At 40.8% G+C, this 24,305-nt stretch overlaps 1 protein-coding gene across 1 annotated transcript in view; it reads right to left on the bottom strand.

Annotated features, from left to right (window-relative positions):
* Positions 1-2,002: 2,002 nt before the first annotated feature.
* gabbr2 (gamma-aminobutyric acid (GABA) B receptor, 2) overlaps positions 2,003-24,305 on the bottom strand; it is a 297,532-nt gene continuing 275,229 nt past the window's right edge. Inside the window, exons 15-19 of the mRNA XM_054744978.2 lie at positions 23,660-23,884; positions 20,885-21,067; positions 16,674-16,803; positions 11,101-11,218; positions 2,003-5,569 (exon numbers count right to left, since the gene is read on the bottom strand). Coding sequence (XP_054600953.1) covers positions 5,404-5,569; positions 11,101-11,218; positions 16,674-16,803; positions 20,885-21,067; positions 23,660-23,884 — 822 coding nt within the window. The 3' untranslated portion in view covers positions 2,003-5,403. The remainder of the gene's footprint in view (positions 5,570-11,100; positions 11,219-16,673; positions 16,804-20,884; positions 21,068-23,659; positions 23,885-24,305) is intronic.

Genomic DNA, 24,305 nt, shown 5'->3' with positions numbered 1-24,305 from the left:
AGTTGTTTTAGGAAAACTTTATAAATGCTTGAGCTTGTGAAGTCTGGGTTGTAAAATCAGTTTGGCTGGATGGTTTGATGAGCTAAACTTTATTTAGTGTAAAAACATCCGATGCCCGTGTGCAGTCTACAATACCCTTGTTGACGTTGAGACCACGAGAACAGAAAGAGTTGTAGCTCCCTTTGAATTCAGCTTTCACCGGCCATGAGATGCAGCCCGGGCCTGCAGGTTAGATGCTCCACGTTTGAGGTGTTGGAGCCGTTGTGTCTGAAATCACGCCCGAGCGTTGCAGAGCGACCGTGACCTTTTAGGTCAAAAATGAGGATGGTCTCTAAATGCTTCACCCGATTGGCCGAATCAAGTGAACGGCGAAGACTGACTAGACCTAGCCTAGTGAACTAGACCAAATTCTTGCTTTGCAAAGAATGGTCTAGGCATGCTCCATTGGAACCTCAGCAGCTCCTACCAGGACTCTGGCTAGCCAATCACAGCTCTCTAGAGGGGTTTCAAACACATAAAGAGCTGTGATTGGTCCATAATGGTGGGCCAATCATAGTGCTCTATCTGCTTAGTGAACAAATCACAGAGCTTTATCCGCTTTGTGGGCCAATCAGGGCACTCTATATGCCTGGTGGGTGGGATGATGCAACAGAGTGAAACAAGAGTATGTCACATTCATTGTCCAGTGGAATGTGGAGATCATTTGAAAGACAACGGTAGAACCCGCCCCACAACCGAGAGCCGTCAATGGAGCATGGCCAGACTAAATAATACATTTATTTAGTCTGGCTTGCCAGGCTAGACTAGACCAGGAAGTGTTCTAGCTTTCATTAACTTTTGTTTATAAACTTTGACAAACTGGAATTTGACACGTTAAAGAGGCGTTAACAAAACCTCGGAAATCACGCCTTCGCTCAGAGGTCAACTCTCAGTGTGAAGTGGAAATGTTTTAAACATTTATGTGAAGTGTATGTTAGACCTTAATATTAATCTTATGATGTACGAGTTTACTGATAGATTCACTTGTAAAATCAACAAATACGATATAAGATAAAATAATAAAATATTAATTTTAACACAAATTTAATTAATGCACAGATAATTCAAACACTTTGGGATTTAACAAGAGATGATTATGACACTTATGCAATTATAAAGATTTAAAAAGTAATTTATGATTCACGGAAGATGAACTTAATTCAGAGGGAAGTGCAGAAAGTCTCTCCTTCCGCATGACTTTAGTTCCAGCCAAGATATGGTAGCTAGGACATTTATGTGTCCTTTGTCCGGCGGCGAGGCCCTGTGCAGTGCTTCTTGTATGGAGGCCAGACAGATGAGATGTTTGTGTCTGCAAATTAAAAGTTAATTTCTGGTCATTTGTGATGTCAATGGTTGCATGCTACATATCCATACAGGTGAATCCAATTATGAGAAAGAATATTAAAAGGGCCAATTGTACGTTTCCCTCCTCTGATTATTCTCTGAATGGCAGCAACACCGGGTCTCAAAACAACTTTCAAAAGCCCTGAAAACCAAGATAGTTCACCATCACGTTTTAGGGGAAGCGGTGTCAGAGCGAGATATTGCACTTCCATGCTCAGAAGCCATCAAACCTGAATGAACTAGAGATGTTTTGTAAAGAAGAATGGTCCAAAACGCCTTCAACCGGAATCCAGACTCTCACAGGGAGCTATGCTGTAGGAAGCGTTTCGAGGCTGTTTATTCCGCAAAAGGAGGATCTACTAAAAATGTAGTTAATTTGTTTTTTGTGGTGCCCAAATGTATGAATCTGCCTAATTTAGTTTAAACAATTCTTTCAAACTTTCTGTAAATCCTTTCAACTTCGTTTCACTTCTCAAGTATCACTGTGTGTGTGTCTTCTATGATATATTTAACAGATTTTTTTTACTGTAACAAAAAACGATTTATTAAGGAAAATCATGAACTTTTGCATCCCTCTCCAAACAAGAGTTATTGACTTCCACAGACAGACAAACGCGGATTTATTTTAATTAACACTTTATTTAATGATGATGTGAAAAGTAAAGGCTGCCCTTAACATTCAGACAACAACAACAAAAGAATGTTTTTCAAATCCCCGCCCTGTCCTCAAAACAACAACAAAAAATTGTTCAGGTGTCTCAAATGTGATGCTTTTTTTTTATTTTTATTTTTTTAACACAACTTCTTCATATCTAGACCTGCTGATCTGTACATAACATTGTTACAGATACTGTAAATAAAAAATACTTTAAAGAACCCTTGTGACATTTTTGTGAAATGTTTCCTAAAAACGAGAACGTACATAAGGATCTTTACATATACATATATTTATTTATTTATATATATATATATATAATTCTCTATTCTTTCCATAATAAGAAAACAAGTTATTGCCCCTCTTGAACAAGTTGCATTAATATAAGTTTTGTTCATCGTTTTAAAGTTGGGATTGAACGTGATGCCCACGTCAGAAATGACAAAACAGTAACAGAATGGACCTTTGTGTTTCTCCACTTAATAAACTTTTCATATCATTATATTTCTGCATTTGTAAGTTGTATTCTCCAGAGAACCTGACAATGAAACATACAAAGATATTATTATATATGTCACATCGGTTTTCCAACTGAAAAGGTAAACAGACCTGTGGCAAATACAAACCATCAGCATGGCGCTCTTCATTACAGGATAGTACGAGCCCTTGACCCACAATAATGGCATTTGAACATTATTTTTATCCATGAAAACAACTGAAATGATTGATAACAGAATACATGCATTAAAACGAAATGACACCTCGTGATCTGCTTTTGGGGTTTTGGATGGTTTAGAAAAAATAATTTAGTATTTTTGTAAATTACAGGGGTGGTTTCATTAAAATTAACCAGTAGCTGCTGCTTTAGCTTTATTGCTCTCAGTAAACAGGTGCTTAACCAGTTTGATAGGAATATGTCGAGTTTGTTCACTGAGAATCTTGGCGTTGACGGCAGGATTAACGAAAACTCAGAAGGGAATCAACCAAATTGCAGATGAGAAGATGGAACAGAGTGGGTTTGTCACAACAGTTGCAAAAACAGAGGTAACTCTGTGAGTTATACATTTTATTTCATGCCATCTTGAGAAAGCCAATACCAAATACTCCATACATGGACACCATCATCAGGGTATCAGCAAATTGTACACAATCACATATAATGTCATATATAAAATGTGCAGGTTGGCTGTTTTTTTTATTTTTTATTTCTCCTGAAGGAAGAACCAACCCTCTCGATATCGTCTCCCCACTCACATCTTCTGTAACTGTGATTCTCTGGTTGGCAAAGGTGCAGGAGGAACTGTGACTCCTTGGAGATTCTGTGCTCAGGGTTTCCCTGCTCCTGTGCGTGGCAGGGCCTGGAAGGGGAGGAGTGGGAGTCACCCCGATATGTCTGACAGCAGTTGGGTCTCTGCTTGTTTGTATTTCCGCTCCACCAGTGTTCACAAACGAGGGCTGGAAGCGGAGCTACGCCCCACACTGTCCCGTTCACAGACACGTTAAGTTGATCTATGACACATTGTACAGTTTTACAGATGTGTGGCCAATGCACGTTGCTGGGTAAGCGCAATCCTGACCCAGAGTACGTAGTGTGGGTCCTGCAGGCTACAAGATAAGACAACAGGCACAGCGTTTAACAAACGCCTTAAAAAATAAAAACCAAGACACCAATGGTGAAACAATATGCTGAGAACGAACCTTCTCACTGCCGATAAAAAAGTATTTCACCCCCCTCCAACAGAGTTCCAGTTTGCTTTCCTTCTGCACTTCCTGGTTTTGTGAAAACCAACGATACTCTTGAAAAAACGTTACACGCGACGCTTCATCGGGTTTACATTTCTGTAGCAACGAGGTATGTTCACTGTTGCTAAGCATGAACGATTTTTTCTGGATACTTGGTCTGATCTGTGAAAGAAAGCCCTGTGTTTGTGGTGCACCTCCGTGACCAACAGCTGTGGCGTCGCTGCATGGAAACTGAAGCTACAGTCACTTGGGGCTAAGAACTCCAGACCTCCACGAGTCTACTGCCTTTATGACTTTGGATGGAAATTCAGGTTTCCCACAGTAAACCTACATTTTTTCCACCGTCCCTCGTTTAGTTTTGTTTCTTCTGAATTTGCTTCATTCCTTAGAAACTCTTCCAATTCTAGGTCAATGACACCCCCAATGCTCTGAATGGTAGTTAGATATGACATCTTAGTAATCCATATGGATAAACCCGTGGGTTTCAATACGAATTCATGCATCCTTAGCTGTAAATCATATGGTGCTCTTTTGGCTTTTAAGTGAACATCTGTATTTGTGCATTTCCTATTATGTAACATGTAAAATAAATCCTGTGGTGTTTTATTTTTTGTTCTATTTTTCTAACACATACTAGGAGACCTATTAAAAGACATAGCATCCATTTTCTGTAAGACATGCCTTCTGAAGATAAATCAAACCAGCCGTAGAGTATGGAAGCCTCAGCTAAGCCTGACAAGGGGGCTCTAACATAAACTAGCAGCGGAATGATGAGCAAAACAGAAAAAAGAGCACTGTGAACCTACGTCCAGATTGGACAAATATGACATGCGTCTGTTTGATGCCTGTAACCTACTATAATAATAGTTACGCTAACAAATGTATTTGGTATTCCTCTGATGTATAGGAGACTTTGTTTTGTAGGTTTTCAATGGAGATGTTCATATCTACTTGCTTCTGTTACACAGTTCAAACTTAAAAACCCCTTTAATCATCCATTCACAGCATATACACATTTTACAGTACATCAATGTTGGAAACGATGATATTTACATGTCTGCACAGGGTTGGAAAGGGGGTGGTGTCTTTCTGTTTTGTAGGATCTTGCACATTTCTTGTTCTTTAACTAATATCCAATCTCTGAAGCACTAAAATGCTCAAGTTCGATGACATGCTCAGATGTAGCTGCAAGCACATACAGTACATACAACAGATAAAAAAATTTGACAGAAACAAATAATCCCCTCTGAAGCAGATAAGGCTACACATGAGATTAGAGCTGGTCCACCGCAGCTGTTGGACTGTCATTGTGTTTGTGCATTTGTATCTGTGTTGTCTGTGTCTGACTGTGCATACGTGTATAGGCCTAGATTGAGGGGAAGATGGCCAAAGGGATGTTAATCACAAACGTTTTTAAGGACCGACACTCAGTTCTCAAGAGACTGGGGGTGCAGAGGTATAATGAGTGAAACTTGGTCCCCCCTCATTCTGTTCTCCCCAAGTCTTATATGGTCCAAGACAAAATACGCACAGACGCTGACGATATCAGTCTATTCGTTGTAGAAAAAAAAGAACCATTTGTGTCTCCTCTGCAAAACACAAGGTGGGAGGGATGCCGAAGCTCACAGGCCAGAGACCATTACTCGGTAGGAGGGGGGCATGTGTCTGTGCCTTGGGCTGGAACCTGGGCTTCCATTCGGGCTGGTGCAGCTGGCATCAACCCCACCTATGGAAGGTAGGTATGCATGGTGCAGAATGGGCAGCTGCAAAGACAGTCGACGCTGTATGCTGCAAATAAAGAAATGGAAGGAAAATTGTTAGATCTTACAATTGTGTGTGGTTGTTAGTTAGACATTACAAAATCTGAAAAAAATCACCCATGTCTTTGTTGTAGCAATGCACCTTGAAAATAAGTCTTATACTGTTGGGAAGTCTGCTTACTCCTACTTACTTAGGAAAATTCAATAGTGGGTTGCAACTAGAGGTGGGAAAAATGATCGATTCTAAGATGCATCACGATTCAGCCTTGCGTGATTCCGCATCGATGCAGCAACGTGACATAATGAGATTCTCTCCCTATCGGGGGTCGGCAACCGTGGCTCTGGAGCCGCATGCGGCTCTTCCATCCATCTGATGCGGCTCTCTGTGCTTGTAAAATAATGAATGGATATTTAAATGAAATGCTTTATATTTTACTGCATTAATTTTACATCTGTAAGCCAATTCTAAATGTAAAGATTGTCTGCGTAAACCTGAACAGGTCCAAACCGGTCTTACTGTGAGACCGGGTTGACGCGTCACGCTTGTGCGTAATCATATGCGTGTTCTGAGCTGACGAGGATGTGAGATTCTGGGATTCTCCTCAGACGGCTCCTGGATGTGTCGCCACATTGGAGACAGGAACAAGCGCTATTCAGCCAAAGTTTCATAATCAGGGAACATTTTCTACGTGACAAGTCTCGCTTCAGTCGGAGGAATCTTCCTGCATGCGCTCTGGTTCTGCGATGCGCTCAAAGCCCCTCTCCACATCTTCAGGTCACTGTGCGCCGTACGTACGCACTGACAGCGAGCTGCGCTGAGCTCAGTGTCCAGCTTAGATGGGAATCTTTTCTTGAGTGATTTAGCTACATCTGCGCGAAACGAATAAAATGTCAGTTCGTCTGCATAAAACGGGAACTATCCGGTCAACACAACACAAGCCCTGCTTTTAACTGTTTTGTTTTCTTGTGAAAATAGATATAATTTAACATGATTAACACCAGAGCCAGGAGCACTGCACCGTTATCTCCGTCGCTGTAAATGAGGGAAAAACAAAATGATCGGATCCTTTTCTGACCTTCCCCACCTACAAAGTTTAATTACAACAATCAAACATGACAGAGCCTGGATTTGTATTCTGAACAGTCTAAACATGTTTTAAAAATGAAACGTATGACAAAAGTGGCACCTGCTCAGTAAAACCACCAACAGGGTGAAAAATATCAAAATATTGTCGGCAGAGACGGGCTACAACTTCTGGATCCACTTTATATAAATCGTTTTATTGATTATCTTCTTATGAAAGATAACTTTGACGTACACGAGTGACCGGTACCGGCTGCTGTCTGAGGGTAGGCCCCGCCCACAACGCCGTGGCTGCTGCAGTGTTTTCTTTACTGTGGGAAACGGGATGGGAACAGGTTGCCGACCCCTGGTCTATGTCTATGCGAGGACAATAAAATTTTGAGTTATTACTTCTGGGGGCAGAGTTGCAATGACATGCGCACTGCGTTGTCCTAGAAGCAATTGGACAGGGATACAGGGCCAACAGTACCAGTAATCAAAGATGTACCCGTTACATTTAAATCGGATGTCTGGGCTAATTTCTGTTTTGGGATCCTGGATGTGAAAGAATCACTTAACACAGTATTTGTTTACTCTTTTTAAGTTCAGTAATATTCTATCTTAAAGCTGCTCTACCGAAAACATTATTTCTTGAATTATTTAAGTAATTATAGGCAGCACACTTTAAACATTATTGCTCACTATAGTGAATAGATGAATGTTCTGTTTTTCAGGGATTTCGAAATCAAAAAGAAATTGAAAACTATTCTACTGCTTTTATTAAGTAATGAACATTTTTGTGTGAAGAATCGTGATGCATTTCAGACTCAAATCGAATCGTTAGGCAGATAATCGGAATCGGATCGAATCGTGAGGCAGGTAGAGATGCACACCACTAGTTGCAACCCAGGAAAAAACTAGCTAAATCTTCCCAGCCAATGCCGAAGTGCTGGACTCTTCGTTGGTGTTGTTTATTGGATTGGATGATTGATGTATGAAGAAAGATAATGAACATGGTCCTCTGTAGCAAGTGAAACAACCTCAAACAACAGTCTGATAACTTCTCCCTAGTCTGAAATCAGCTTGATCACACACTGCTGTGGGAAGTTACCTCATTCCTCAACCAGCATTTGTCACTAAACAGGCAGTGTGGTTCTGTTGGGTTTAAACAGCACTCCCAAGCTCATGTATCCCAAGTGCTAAATGGGGCCATTCCATCTTCTCCAATCCTAAATTATTCAGGTAGTCTTCAGAAAACCCTTCAATAAATCTAAAGGTCTTCAGTTGCTCTGTAGGGCAAACATTACCATCTTGGGGGATATACAATGAGATTGAATCCTGTGGTGACAGCACAGCACAGCGTTATCCAAGTCCCCTCTACATTTTGACCTTACAATCCAAATGTTGAAGGCAGAACACGGACTCATCGCCAATATGTCGTGTTTCTTCCAACTTCAACCATCCACTCCAGTAAACGATCCCTGAGTCAGTAGCAGAATAAGCTCTTTGGCGTTGGCACATGAAGTCAGGCTAGTTTTTTCTGGACGTAACTTACATGCTCAACTCTGCTGCTCAACCCACGATTGGCACCAATTTGGATTGGCTCATGGGATTTTCCAAAGATGTTAGATTTATTGACGAAGAGCTGAGCTACAAAGAAACAAATGGACCAAATTCAACTGTTGTTACTTTTGATAAAAAGATTAATTAAAAATGAAAATAATTTGAATAATTTGTCATCATTGAAAAGCCGTAAAGTTGGAGTCACCAGTGTGCAGAAAGAGAATGAACACAAAGATTACAGGTATTAGGTCCCAAGCATCTATCTGTGTTGTCCTGGTTTCATTGACACATTTAGAAGGGAATGATTGCACGTACCTTCTTGTACTTTATTGGCAATCGCCAGTTATTTAACAGAGTTTTGCTGGGACAATTTGTTTTTACTCATTTTGGTGCACTGTAATTAAGCTTTTGTCTTAAACCGTTAGGTTTAGTGAATATTTCTTTGGGTAAAAAAAAGTCCAAATAAAATTATAAATATGTAGGGATAGGGTGTCCTTGTAAAATGTTGGAACATTAATTAAAAGTTATTTAAAAAAAGTTAATCTTAGAAATAAAAGGCTACATTCTAGATATGATGATAAATAACAGAAAAATTAGGTTGGTAACCCTTTTGACAACCTATTATATTCATAATGTTGAAATCATTGTGAGACTGTCTAGTTCAATCAGAACAAATGAATGTTTGCAGCTCTGATCTAGTCAGTGGCCCCAACTTCAATCACTGTCCTAATTTCAACAACCCATTTGATCAGGACATCACGTTAATTCATCATGCTCCATGAGCTGCTTTCATGGAATATTCTGTTCCTAATAATTTCTGTGCATTGATTTGAAATCGCATCGCAGAATATCGATGACAAACCAACGGGAAACACCTGTGCTCAGTTCTGGAGCCTTGGTCATATCATCACACTGTTCAGGGTGACAGAAGGATTAGGAGACAAATCAGGAATTATTTGATGTTATGAGCAGAAAGATCAAAATATTGTATTTTTATGGGACTTATGGTACCAAATTTACAAAAAAAAACTAGCGGTGGGAAATCTAGAGTGACCCTTTTTGGTTTTGTTAATAAAATATGAGAAATGTAGTTTAAAAAATACAGATAAGATGGTTTAGAGGGTGAATATGAGCAATTTCCCAGTCTGATAAGTACAGATGCTCGATTTTCTTGCTCCATCAATAATATCGGCCAATATTAGCATTAAAATTTAATATAGAAAAATAATCCGTTTTCAGTCTTTTCATGTTCAACTTTTACATACCATACACATATTATACATCAAACTCTTCAGCTACTTTCAGTATATTATTCAGTATGCGTTCAATACCAGATGTACATTAACATGTCTGGGTCCTTCATGCTGCAAACTTCTGGAAACCCAAGTTTCCTTTTATTCATTGTTTTTGGTGGTTGAAGGTTGAAATAACAGCTTCTGACCTTTGTGTTTTTACCTGTAAGCTTGTAATTATTCTTCTTCCTTTTCTCTAAGTGCTGCAAGTCAATTTCCCCACTTTGGGATTAAGAAAGTCTATGAAATTTAATAAAATAACGTTTAATTTAATTTTATTTTAATAAACACATCTTAGCTTAGGGATAATGAGATTTTGCTGCTGTTGGAGTCAAACTAAACGTGGCACTTTTCCTATTACGAAACTAAACTGAAGTAGTTTTCACTTTGTTTATAAAAAGTTTAAAATGTAAGCACGCATGGTAACACAGGGGTGTGTGTGTGTGTGTGTGTGTGGGGGGGGGGACAGCATATATTGATATCTTTATTTAAGAGTCAACAATATCGGTGTATTGGATTTCGGGAAAAAAATTTCAATATCAAGCATCCCTACTGAAAAAGCCACCTCATGTCTATTTAACATTTAGCCATTGGAGCTTCCCTTCTTCTTGAGTCTATGTCCCACCACTCCCTCCCAGCTTTTGGGATCATCTGTCAACAAGAGCGTTTCATGCTTCAGCCTGCTGACACTTCACACAACGTCTCACCACCGCCAGTCGTCTCCAAGAAAACTAATGCTTATGTAAAAATTACAAGAGGGGGTTATGAAATCCAAGCTTGTGGAGCAAATGAATGGAGGGATGTCTCGTGTTGATCCCAACCAGATGGAAACACAAACATCTTTTAAAGGTAGCATCCATTCTGTCCCGTTTAAATCTATTCTAACTTCTAGTTGTTCGTTTGCTCTTCACCTTCTCTCTTGCTGCCTCTTCATCGCCCTTCCCTCGTCGTGATCAAACATTCATGTGGAATGGGAAAGGCTCTGAATGTTTCTTTACTTCTGTTCTCCTCCCGTCTATTTTCAGAGCTCCTTCACATGCAGCTGTTATATAACCTATGTGGGTCTCTACCTCCCCTCTTCTCTACCGAAACAGCGGTCTCTCTTAGTCTATCATTTTCACTGTAACACTTCCTAATTTTGCACTCTCTTTGTCTGCCTCTCTCTCCATCCAGCTGGCATCCCGCTCCCGGTTCTAGCAGAAAAAAAAAAACACCGTAGGAGGCAGAAATCTCAATGATGCATGAAATGTCCCCTCTCCCTGCTGATGAAGTCGTCACTCCTCTGTTTTGCTGCCTTATGAATAATAAATGAAACTGGATGCACATGTTTTATTGCACGAGTGTTCGGAGTGTCCGTGACATCAGCTTTTTCAAGTTGGGGCAACAAATCAATCAGCCTGCATGTGATGGAGAGTGTGTGCAGTGTTTCCTGCACACCGGCAGTTCACGAGTGCACATGTCTGGTGACAGGCGTGGGAGAGAGAAATTCAGAGCTGAGCCATGCTTTCACGGGGCTCCGTTGCCACAGCAACTGCCTGAAAGTTGCATGTGGTTGCTCTACATGTGACGTGCAGTCTGATGAGTTACAGGAAGGAGGATAGGATGCGGGAGCTTAGGCGCTATGGAAATATGAGCACTCACTGTTCAGGTGAGTTGATATCCTCAAGGGGACCTCTGCTTATTCTGGAAGGATCCATGGAGCCCCACTGTGCTTGTGGTTTCTGCTCCAGGTGGTTTTTCAGTATTGATTTCTCTCCATCTGCAACGAAACATGTGTAGACATGAAAGAAAGATAATGAGGCAACGTGACGTCATACTTTGCTTCTCAGTTGTTTTATACAAATATAAAAGCCAACAGGGAACTGGCGCTCAAGCAGCAAACAATGAAGAATGAGCTCATCGAGGCTATCTGGACGTTTATCTATGATTAGCGAATAGATGAACACATGTCCGAAGGTGTCACTCTGTGACTTTGAAGACACAAATCTAGGTTTACACAGCTCACCATCAGTGTGTGGATGGGTGGACGAAGTGTCGCCTACCTCAGCCATATTATGTAATTTTGGTCACAACCTTCATGGTTTCACATCTGGTATGTAATATATTGTGCTTTATGTAATTTCAATCTTTTCTATTCATTAATAACTCTGTGGACAAGAGCAGCTCAGTTCAGAGTCTTGATGTGGGTACGGAGTGTAGCTGACTGTCACATGTGCACATGAGATGCATCTAAGAAAGCACGAGTAAAACAGCAGCTGGCTGTCAAAACAAAAAGCACGATCAAATGTAAAAACCATGAAGGACATGTCTCAGCAGCAACAATGAGCTGATGATGAGCCAAATCTGTATGTTTGTCAGTTTTCTTCAACAGGGAGGACGCTAATTAAATATTTCAGTCACAGAAGATCGTAACTTAAATTAACCCAAACTACAGAGCAGCAGATCGCTCCTGGTGGCCCCACACGTGTCCCAGATACCTCCAGGACTTGCTGACCTGCTTTACTGAAGCCAGCACTGTTCACCTGCACGGGCTTGTGGAACTATTTTAGTTCTGCTTGCACAGCGAGAAGACCCAAACCTTTCAGATTTACGTTTAAGGCACTGGCACACATTTATGTGTTTTTGCTACAAAAATAAATTCTCGGGATTGAAGTGACCTCACGGCTTTGCAGCCAGGACTTTCTGCAGCTGTAAACCCTTGCAATGAGCTCACTGGCAAACTTAAAAAAACAAACAAAAAAAAAATTTAATCATCAGTTTAACCATAAAATCCTATTTAAGGTCATAAAATAAATTTCCTTTGGATGGATGCACATTTTTCTGGTTCTTATTTTTATTTGAACGTAGCAACACAAGTCTAATAAAATGATTATATTTTGCTCCTTTTCATCAATTAATCAAAAAAAAACTGAGTCTGTAAGAATAAACTGGGAAATGCTAATAAAAGGCAAGGTTTAAATATAACTTTTTAGAATAAATGTCACGGTAAAAAATGTCTTAATAACTGATATTCTTTAGAAAGAGAGAAAGTGTTGTATTAAACCAACATACAGAATTTTTTAATCCCGGTATTAATTTCATGTATACCAAGCCTTTGAATTAACATATTTAATGGTGCAATATGTAAGAACGGCATAAAAAATTACATCCTGTGGTCACATTTGGTTACTGCAGTCTCTTTTTCTATAGCAAAAATCACATTTCATTCCCGCTCTACGAGTTTCATGGCTGTTGCCCGTTACTGATCAGTGCCAGAAGATTCTAGATAACGAAGGCGGGTCATACATAGTAAGCTGATAGATTAATAAGGGGGATTGGTGCTCAAGCAGCAAACAATTAAAACATGAGCACTTTTGGGTGTTTTACGGTAGCTTGTTGTTATAGTTCTGAACAACTCATTAAAGGAGGGCAAATGCCACCATTGATTCATTATTCACCTCACACACACACATTTAACTGTAATATTGAGTTGTTGGTAATTGAAAAAGTAACTTGAGACATATTTAGGGCAGAGTATTTGCTTCTAATTCATCGTTAGCATTGTTAGCTCAACGTTAGCCTCTAGCTTGCTTCATCCGATTACAGAGTAAACCAAAAAGGTGCTGTGGCTTCTTCAGGAGTACAAGAAATAACTTCTGGTTCGCTCTCGTTTACTGGCTTCAGTTCTTTGAACAACTTTGGAGCTTTTGTCTGCCGGTGTTGAATTACCAAATGCTAGTGCTGCAGTATTAGCTCGGCACAAACTTGGCAACCTCACAAACTCTCTAATTGTAAACAATAGCTACTTTCCGTTGAGAATGAAATAGGTTTCTATGTAACCTTCCTTCCAGCGTTAATGACACATTTGACTGTTTTGGGATAAACTGTAGCATTCTTACATATTGCTCCTTTAATGTATTCTTCTTGAAACAATTGATTTTTCATCGTGTCTCTTAACATTTAATTGGATAAAATAATAATCACTGTGATTTATTGCCAGTTTAGCAGCAACGTGGTCTAGAAGTAGCAGACACAGAACTGTCAGTTTGTAACACTAACATTTAACTGAGGCTAAAATCAGGCCAAGGCTTTCTGACTGTCAGACAAACACACGTAATCTGTCATCAGCTGGTCTTCTCCAGCATCACCCCGTGCATTTGTATATTCAAGAAGACAGTTACAGAGAGGGAGAGAGGTGTAGCGCTGCCTCTAACCCTTTGTGAGTGAGTGTAATCACTGTTGACGCAGCGTACTTGTCTTAGAACAACCACTCATTCACAGCCGCCTACATGTTTAGACCAGCTCTATTCAGAATGCGGATGACTACAGCTAGGAGGCAGTGATGATGCATAAACATTCTGAGGCTGAAAAAAGTTTGCATGCTGCTGGTCTTAAGAGGAGGCCTAACGAGTTGCTGCTTTGCCATATCGAATCTCTTTACTGCCTTGGTCCTATCAAATCATGACTGAGACTTATTTTTCAGGTGGTAAAATCAGGATAGATCAGGATGAGTTGATCTGAAGGCAGATTATGTGCCGCAACTACCATGTAAATAATGACGTTGCCTCATTAAAAGACAATTATTCAGCGCTGTGAAAAAGTAGTTGCATTTGGGGCGTGTACTGGCAATGATCTGGCGATATCCCAATACAGGAGAAACAATACGATATGTTGCAATACTAAAAGCCAATTGATATTTTCAATTTTTAAGGCAGAATTTTTTTGGAAAACTCAGTTCCGACACTTCCAAGACACATCCAGTTTCATCGCAAGATCTCGATCCATCAGAGTGAAGGGTGTAAAAGCGGCTGCCACCTAGCGGTCAGAGTTTGAGTTGCACTACACAAAAAATACAGTAAATGTTTACATGTAAATTTTCAGTGAAAAAAAAAATCACACACTGCTTTTAAATATTGATTCAGTATCATAACATGAAATATTACACAACTTCAGTGTAACAACATTTTCTCACAGTCCTAATCTACACCATTTCAGGTTTCTTATATATATGTATATCTATATGTATATATATGTATGTATATATATACATATATATATACCCACATATATATATATATATATATATATATATATATATATATATATATATATATATATATATATGTGTGTGTATATATATGTATATATATACATACATATATATACATATATATACCCATATATATATATATATATATATATATATATATATATATATATATATATATATATATATATATATATATATATATATATATGGGTATATATATATACATATATATATACCCACATATATATATATATATATATATGTGTATATATATGTGTATATATATGCATGTATATATATATGCATGTATATATATATATATATATATATATATATATATATATACCCACATATATATATATATATATATATACCCACATATATATATATATATATATGTGGGTATATATATATATATATATATATATATATATATATATATATATATATATATATATATATATATATATATATATGTGTGTATATATATATGCATGTATATATATATGCATGTATATATATGCATGTATATATATATATATATATATATATATATATATATATATATATATATATATATATATACATATACATATATATAAGATGAGTTCAGTTTCATCATCCACACCCTGGCCTGATTAGTGTCTAGAATTAAGTCTGACAACAAGAATTAGGCTAAAAGAACTAAACATGAAACACACCGTGCCTCGTTCAGAAGAAGTTCAAGGCCAAAAAGGACTGTGACCCAAACCTTAATCCAGATTAAACAATAAGAGATGGTTTGGCATTGTTAGGAAGGTTCAGAAAAAACACATTGTTCAAAAACAAGGTTCAAAACAGAAACGGTTCATCCCATGTCTACCAAAATGCATCTTGATGATTTCTCAGAATTTGGGAAAAAATATTTTCTGGACTATTGAGGTAAAAGTTGAAATTTTCAGAAAGTGTGAAACGACTACTTTAAGAGAAAGACGTTCATTCAATCAGTCAAATGTGATGTGATGATGTGATGGCCTGGCTCTGCTTTGGAGCCATGAATTCTGCTATACACCAGGAAAACGTCTGACCTTTGACCTTAAACTAGCCATTCATTCTGGAAAACCCTCCAATGTGAATAAAATAAAATAATTCCACAAAGAAGAGTAGAAAAAAACTCAGGGATGTGTGAGGCTCCCTGACCCTAACCACGAGTTATCACAAACACTTGGCTCTAGTTGTTGTAGTCACTTTTCTAGCAAGTCAGATGAATGAAGGAAGGATTTTTCTGAAGTATTCCGATTAAAATTCCTTAAAAAATTGCAGGTCATAAATCCTCACAGATGGTAGCTCATGCATTCATTTTTTACTAAGTAGGACAATCCTGGCGCTCACATCGTATTCTGTCCCCACAGAAAACGATGCTCAGTTACCAGAGGATACCACGTAAATCAGTCTAACCTTGTTTTGGCTTTGCTGTCTAATAATCCACAAGTGATCCAACACAGAAAAATAATTTTTTTAGTTCCAAAGGAGTGTGTGTGTGTGTGTGTGTGTGCCTTTTGTGTAAAGAAGCAGTCACTTTAGTGTGTTCATTAACAGCCACGTGTTCATTGTGTAACCATAGTTGTATAGAAGAACCCATCAGAGAATGCCAACACACTCCACTGCCTGTCCGCCGAGTGAGCCCAGCTGTGTTGCCTTTCTACCTCTCCCCAATTCACACAAATCCATTAAACACTCGTGGGAGCAGCTTGCTGATGTGTGCACCATCTTCAGACATGCAGAATCTGGCTGCAGTGCATCACCTTCACTCCATGTCTCTTACAACGGCGCCTAATGCAACGTGATACTGCTGAGTTGCGATGATTCACCGTCTCAGTTTGAGGCAGCAGATTTCATCAAGTCAAAGCTGCAACGAGCTAAACAGCCGGTGCAGCGCAGAAGGTGGAGGGAGAATGAAGAGACAAGATCTGAGACAGATGCGACACGTAGAGATGGATCGTCTCAATTGGGCTGAAAGCTGGGGGGTTTCTGTATCTTGAAGGGGGATCTCTTTGGGGCTGGCTAGATCACCATGGCAACAGCAGCTTCAGAGTCATGATTTCAGATCGACTCCAGAAACATGAAATGGGGTTTTTCATTAGGTGGTTTACCATGAAAGTGAGCATTATTTTTACTGACTCATGACATTTTGCTAGCTCCTCACCTTTCCCGTCAGTGAAGTTGCGTATGCTCAGAATGTTATTGGCATCTGGGTAATGGTTCTGCTTGATGTAGGGCGTTTTCTCCGGTGTATCCTGCAGCTGCATGGTCACTTCCTCCAGCTCCTTGTCCAACTGTAAATACAACAAAACGAATTTATCATCAGTTTATGTCAAGGGGCCGCCTTTTATGGAAGCCAACACAGAAATGACAAAAGTTGCAGTTCCCCCTGTCACCCACTAGGTGCTGGCTTCAAAACAGAGACATTTCTCATCGACTCCTGTATTAAAGCTGTTACAGCGAATCTGTAAACAAGCTAGGATTTTAATGCAAACACGGTCACTGAACACTCACCCCTCTGGTATCTTCCCTGAGACGCCTCCGCCGGAGGAAACGAGATAGTGCTGAACACCAGTCGCCGTTTTCTAGTTCCAAACGTCTTTTTGGGACTCTGGTAGTTAGTCCTAAAGTTGAAGTGGTAGCAGCTGACTATTTCTCCTTCTCTGATATTATTGAGCAAAAACCTTTCACACAAGTGGTGGTCTGTTGCAAAATACGCGAGTGTGTAATGAATGGAGGACCAAGGGAAGTGTGGAGGTTCAGCGAGACCAACAACTGGATGGTCCAATAGTTGCTTTTATTCCAAATGTCTTATTGGTGGAGGTTTTGAGACAAATCAACTTTATACATTTTTTAAATATATTTTTTTAAATCTTCACACTATATAGCTATACTATGATAGAATGTTGTTAAGAGGCATGAAAACAAGTTTGAAGCTCATTTGATTTCCAAAGTTGCCATTGTAGCTTTCAAAAATGCCAATTTCATTGCAGGAATAAACAAGTTTAGAGCCTGGTTCAAAATCATTTTAGGTTTAAAAGGGAAAAAGAATGCAGTTCATCAGCTATCTAAATTACTGCTTTGAATCTAAGAAATGTTATTTTGGCTTTTGTCTTTCCCAGGATTCCTGATGCAGACCATTCTAACCCCTCTAACGCCAAGGACACACTGGCCGCGGAAGCGCCGCGAAACTGTGGCCGCCTTCATTCGGCGCCCTTGTTGAGCTATTCTATAAACCACATGGGCCGCGGAAGTGCCGCGAATCGCCTCGCGCCGGCGCTCCAGCCCGCTCCGTGCAGCGATCATTTCGGCGTCGGCTCTATTTTTTTCGCGAGCCGCAGGTGAATCGCGTCAATTCTGGCAGGAAGTCAAACCTAGACATAAGAGGCAGGCCGGTAAATTTAACAAAATAAAGCATTTCAAAATAAAATTCCGCAATAGTCAAATGTGTTCGTAATCAGACACTGCAGAAAAACCACACACACACACACACACACACATACACACACATCGAACTTGTGTGCGTGTGTGACCACGTGAAGGGGGAGTGGTTTTGGGTGTCTTTTCACCGGAGCAAACAGGACAGAGAGGCAGAAAGTCTGAGGCAAGCAGTTAAGATGGACGACTTTAAATTAATTATGGAAGTTGAGAAACACAAGGAGCTGTACGACCCCCGAAAAACATGATTGTTTACGTACCCATTTAGGAAGAAACTGCTAGGATACAGCTGCAGAATTGGAGCGGGTTCCAAGAGATTCAACTGGCAGAAACAACTCATACCATAGGTTCACACACACACACACACACACACACACACACACACACACACACACACACACACACACACACACACACACACACACACACACACACACACACACACACACACACACACACACACACACACACACACACACACACACACACACACACACACACACACACACACACACACACACACACACACACACACACAAACGTAGAGGGAAAGAGCTGAGAAAAGGCAGAGAGGAAATGGAGGACACCAAGTGTTTAAAAGAAAAACTACAGCTGAGCCGAGGCGCGCCTCGACTGGGACGTGTCTGATCTGAACTGAGGAGCGGTAAGCAGCGGCCAAATTTCGTGAGCGATTCGCTTCTCGGCGCTTCGTGGCCGGTGTGTCCCCGGCGTTATATCAGCCTTGCTGTGAAAAGAGCTGTCCCCCCTCCAGGACATGAATATGCTAATGAGCTGCTTGTTGATTGGTTGGTTTAAACCCAAAGGCCTGAGACACTGGAAACTGCAGATTGGAGGAAGAAGGGCTCCACATTGTGACGTTTTCATGAGAAGTTTCTCTTGCATTTTTAAACTTTCTAATTTACATAAAAAGCAGGTCACACACGGCTTTGACTTACTCATATGCAGCTTTTGACCACACAGGCAGTCTTTATTCACAGACAACAAGAACATGCTGGTTTAGATTCTTTGTCCCCTTTAACAGGTTTAGTTTGCGGTCATGACAACTCTAATGGGGGTCATTTTTTTGGTAACTCTTAATTTTGACGTAATTAAAGCTTGAAATTATGAATTTGATTTGCTTGACAGGTAGCTGGCTAGCACCAGCCTCAGCCCACGTTAAAAGACCACCCAAGAGGTCTCTGCTTCATTTATTTCGGTGAGTAAAATTATATTTCTGTGCATGGTTTCACTGGTTGAATAGGGGAAAATGCTTTGCATTTAACATTACATTGCTGGGTCAAAATGGGCTGAAAAATGGAGCGTTAGTAGGGCTGGATACCAAGACTCTGTACTGGCTCCGCCGCCACACTGCAGTCAGAGCCCCGCAGGGCCACTGGTGGGAAAGGAGGGAGATCAGTTTTTGGTGCCGTCTTCCTCTCTTCCACAGCTGCAACCCTGCAGATGTCTGACTGCTGCAGAGGAGCAGAGTAGGAGCTCTTGTTGCCTGGGCAGCCGGCTTTGATCGCTGCAGTCTGAGGCTGAAGCTCTGCCTGTCGCCTATGCAGATCTCTGAGGGATACAACAGAAACACTGCAGCTCATTGAGTTGAGTTTCTGGTTCAAAGCGCCCGAAAACCTCCATTAGCTCAGTAGCTGGGAGTAACGGCGGACTCATCCTCAGACCCTTGCTCTCAGCTCCACCTCTTTGATCATTTATGTATTTTCTAGTAGTGCTGAGATTTGTAAAATAGCCAAGATGGCGGTGGCGGGAACCACCCTTTAATTTATCTCCCGCAGAAATCTATAAGTGATGTCATGGAGGGTTTGTCCAGTATGTTTCCTCTGTGCTCTATGTTTGGTTTCTGTAAATAAACTGCTTCTGTGCATTTGAAGTGATAAACCGGATTATAGTTGCCGCTACATTTTGTTCTAGCTTTATAAACCAACCCGCGGGTAATAATAATAATAAAAAAAGGCCTGTATTTGATATAGTGCCTTCTAGAGTCCTAGAACCCCCCAAGGTGCTTTACAACACAGTCATTCACCCATTCACACGCCGGTGGTGATAAGCTACAATGTAGCCACAGCTGCCCTGGGGCGCACTGGCAGAGGTGAGGCTGCTCATCGCCTGCTGGTGGTGGTTGGAGTGACCGGTGGCGCCAGTGCTCAGGGTTAAGTGCCTTGCCCAAGGGCACAACAACAGCGACAAACTGAGTGGGGCTCAAACCTGCAACCATCCGATTACGGGGCGAGCACTTAACTGCTGCGCCACCGTCGTCCCCATAGTTTCGTTTCTGTGTGCCTCAGATTTCACCAAACCGTCAGCCTGCCACCACTTGTCTGAGTGCTCCGGTTCCCGGACGTCTCCGTCTTCTCCTGCTCTCGTGCTAAATCACTCCGTCTGTCAATAAGCTCCCAGATGTGATCCGTCTATCTCCAACTCTGCGTTTGGGTTTCACACACCAAGTGGACGACTGTGACTGCTGCTTGCAAAACCCACAAGTTCTTCCAAAAGTTTCTCACGACTCCTCGTTTAGCTACGATAAAACAAGAAGGGACAGCGGCAGGATTTCATCCGTCAGACCGGGCTACACACAGCTGAGGTGACTGCTGTGGGAGCTTCCTTTTCCCTTTCTAAATGCCATTCGTTGTGCAGATAAATGAATTTTATGAAATACGCATGCATCTTTTAAAGAGGCCAGAGCTACTTTTAACAATTACCTTAATGAGCGGTAATTAAGACTGAAAATCACTGATGAAACGGAAAATCGACCATCTGCAGAAAAGCTGTTACTTTAAAGCTTTAAAAGAGACAAAGGCTTTCTTTTTCTTTTGAACTTGTGATTAATTATTGTGTCTTTTAAGAAATCACATTGGAAATGTCTTCTTTCCATTAGTGTCTTAGCTTTCGGCACACAGCTCCTGTCCTGACTCTGACCTCAGTTATCCTCATCCGAAGGCGGTGGTTGTCCGTTTGAAGACCATCCAGTCTGGAGGTGTTGGCTTGGTTGACACTGGTGACTGAGGTGGAGGTTTTTGAATCTTCCTTCTTCTGATTTTGGGTGAACTTTAATCTTCGGTTCTGGGTAGCTGCATCTGGATTTGTTCTCATGGTGATTAACTAAAAAATGAAGAAGAGGGAAAGGTGTCATGCGGCAAATTTGTCGATGAATCCGTTGATATGGCGGAACTAAAATGTACTGTGCAGCCAGTGATTGGTTGCTTGACTCAAAAGGATGAGGCCTGTAACTTTTACCATAGGTACACTTCAACTGTCAGATGCAGAATGTAAAAAGGAGATCCATGAAATCACATCGTCTAATTTTAAGAGTTTATTTGTGTGATGGTGCAGTAAACAAGTTTTTAGCACCAATGTGGAATTCTGATACTCACAGAGCCGTCATTTCTTCTTTAAAAAGCTATTCTATCCTCCACTCATTACATTCATTCATGGCACCTGTTTAAACTCATTTTCTGTATAAAAGACACCTGTCCACACTCTCAGACTCCAACCTCCACCATGGCCAAGACCAGAGAGCAGTCCAAGGACACCAGGGACACACCTGCATAAGGAGGCAATCAGTGTGGTGAGAAGGGTTCAACTGTTGGGGCTAATATAAGAAAATTGATTTAATAAAAGATAACTGATAACCTCCCTCGACCTGGGGCTCTATGCAAGAGCTCACCTCATGGGGAACAAATGATCTACAGAACAGTGAGGAAACAGCCCAAATCTACACACAGGGAGCAGGTCAACGACCAGGAGAGCGCTGTGACCACAGCAACAACGTTTACTATTAGTAACACACTAGGTCTTACTGCGTTCCAAAAGTTCCCCTGTTTATGGCAGCAGATGTTTAGGCCAGCCTAAAGTTTGCCAGAGAACATCTGGATGATCCAGAGGAGGATTGGTAGAATGTCATGTAGTCAGATTCAACAGTGAAGCATGGGGGTGGAAACATTATGGTTTAACGCTGCTTTTCTAAAAAGAGGACAGGATAAAGAAAAGGATGAATGGGGCCATGTATAATGGCCTCCTACCATCAGTGAGAGCATTTAAGATGAAACATGGCCAGATCTTCCAGCATGACAATGATCCCAAACACACCACCTGTGCAACAAAGGGGGTGGCGACATAAAAAAGCTTTTCAAAGTTCTGGAGAGGCCTAACCAGTCTCCAGACCTCAGTCCAAAAGAGAATCGGTGGACTCAGATGAAAGTCAATGCTGCCTAGCAACAGCCCCAAATCATCACGGCTTGAAAGAAGATCTGCATGGAAGAATAGGACCAAAACACCAGCTACACATGCAAACCTGGTGAAGACCTACAGGACATGTTTGGCCGCTGTCAATGCTAACTAAGGTTCCATTACAAAGTATTGAGGTAAACTTTTGTTATTGACCAAACACTTTGTTCAGCTCGGCCTGGGCCGGGTGGGGACATCCCACCCCCATGCGGTCAGGTTGTGTTTACACATCCTTCTCAGGAATGTGGACACGGGCAGGACATAGACAGGCTCTGCTAAAGTGGCGAGGAGAAGCCAGTGGTGTCATTTCTAAGCTACACAAGTTAGTGAACAAAAGCAGGCAGGAGTAGAAATGGGTACCTTTGGCATTTGAATCGATCCGGTACTAATTCCCGGTACCTACGAATCGATACCGGTACTTAACGGTACCAATTTTAGATACTTTTGAGTGTTTATTATTTTAATTCTCTTTTATAATTATATATTTTTCTCAATATATAACCATATTTGATAAATATCACGATAAATAACATTCAACTGTTTGTATTAGCATCGTCCTTGTAGTTTTATAAGCTGATAATTAAACTGAAGCAAACATCTTTACTGTGAACTAAATTTACTGTGTATCTTCATTCCTTTTGCCGTCCTTTTTTATTTGATTTTTCCTACTGGGAAGTTAGAATTTCCCAGGAGAAAGCGAACGCACCATTAGCAGAATGTCATGTAGTCAGATTCAACAGTGAAGCATGGGGGTGGAATATGCTGGAACTGTCTGGGTTTCTTGTTAGTTAAACATTGGTGGCAATGGAAGCAAAACTTTCAAGCTAACGTTATCTTAAACAGTTCATTTAGCTGAAGGACGGGTACCGAAACGAGGCACCGTTTGAAACGATGTGATCAGTTGGTACTGTGGAATTCGGTCGGTACCTTAAAAAGTACCGAATTCGGTACCCATCCCTAATGAGCAGTGTTGCTTTTTGAGACTCTGACATGAAGCACACAGCTTCCTACTCTCTTTGAGCAGCAGTGCTGCCGTGGGTTCCTCTCCCATGCAAGAACGCTTACAGTAGACAGTCGATCCTCGCACTGCAGCTGTGATCGGTTCAAGCTGCAGTCAGAGAAGATGTTTCTCCCACTGCATCAGATGGTCAGTGAATTGCCCATTCGGGAAGCCGCTGGTGGCTGATTTTACTTGTGCCAATTAGAGGCTCAACGACCCTACCCCCTCCCAGACCGAGCTGACCATAGTCTAGATAAAGATGCATTTTCTGCATCATTATACAGAAAACATCTTTAAAATGATACAATGTGATTTCCTGGATTTTTTACATTCAGTCTCACATTTGAAGTGTACCTATGATAAACGCATCACACCCCTAAACTTTTCAAGTGGGACGGCTCACACAATCGGTGGCTGCCAAATACTTTCTTGCCCTACTGTACTTCAGCACACACTTAAATACTTACTTTGGGAACGAAGACCAGACAGAGTGTGATGGTGCTGCAGAAGATGATTACCAGGGCTACAATGCAGAACTGAACGTTGGGCTGATCCCGGGTCAGAAAAGACACCGCAGCTCCGATGATGCACATGATTCCGACATTGTACACACTCATCCCGATGTATTTGCTGTCATTTAGGGCAGGGATGCTCACATTCCTGGTCTCCCATGCCAGAAAACAGCCAAACAGCTGTCAGGAAAGAGACAGAAGAGTAAAAAAAGCTTTTAAATGCATGTGCAGCCGTCCTGAAGCAGCTAGAAGGTGCATTTGATGAAGCTTAAAGACACTTAATAGGCAAAACAAAATAAACGTCATTACATGAAAACGTCTTAAAGGGAGAATGCTTTAAAGGACACGTTTTGAGTAGATAGCCGTGTCGGTGTAATCTTGTGAGAGAATTGTTGGTTTGGTGAACATTAGAGCTCCAGAAGCAGCATGCTGAATAATTTACTGAGCTCTGAGTGAGATGGTCTGCCTACTTCCTTCAAAGTGTAAATGATCATTTGTGGAATGGAGAAACAAAACAATTCATTGGAAATTCATCAAAACTTCAGGTGCAGTCTCTGTTTATTTATTTACAGCTTATTGTTTGTGGTTTTGTGTCGTTATT

This window comes from Nothobranchius furzeri, chromosome 19 (genome assembly GCF_043380555.1).
Source record: "Nothobranchius furzeri strain GRZ-AD chromosome 19, NfurGRZ-RIMD1, whole genome shotgun sequence".
Taxonomy (NCBI): domain Eukaryota; kingdom Metazoa; phylum Chordata; class Actinopteri; order Cyprinodontiformes; family Nothobranchiidae; genus Nothobranchius; species Nothobranchius furzeri.
The sequence above is the reverse complement of the archived record's forward strand: the minus strand, read 5'-3'. Positions and strand labels throughout refer to the sequence as shown.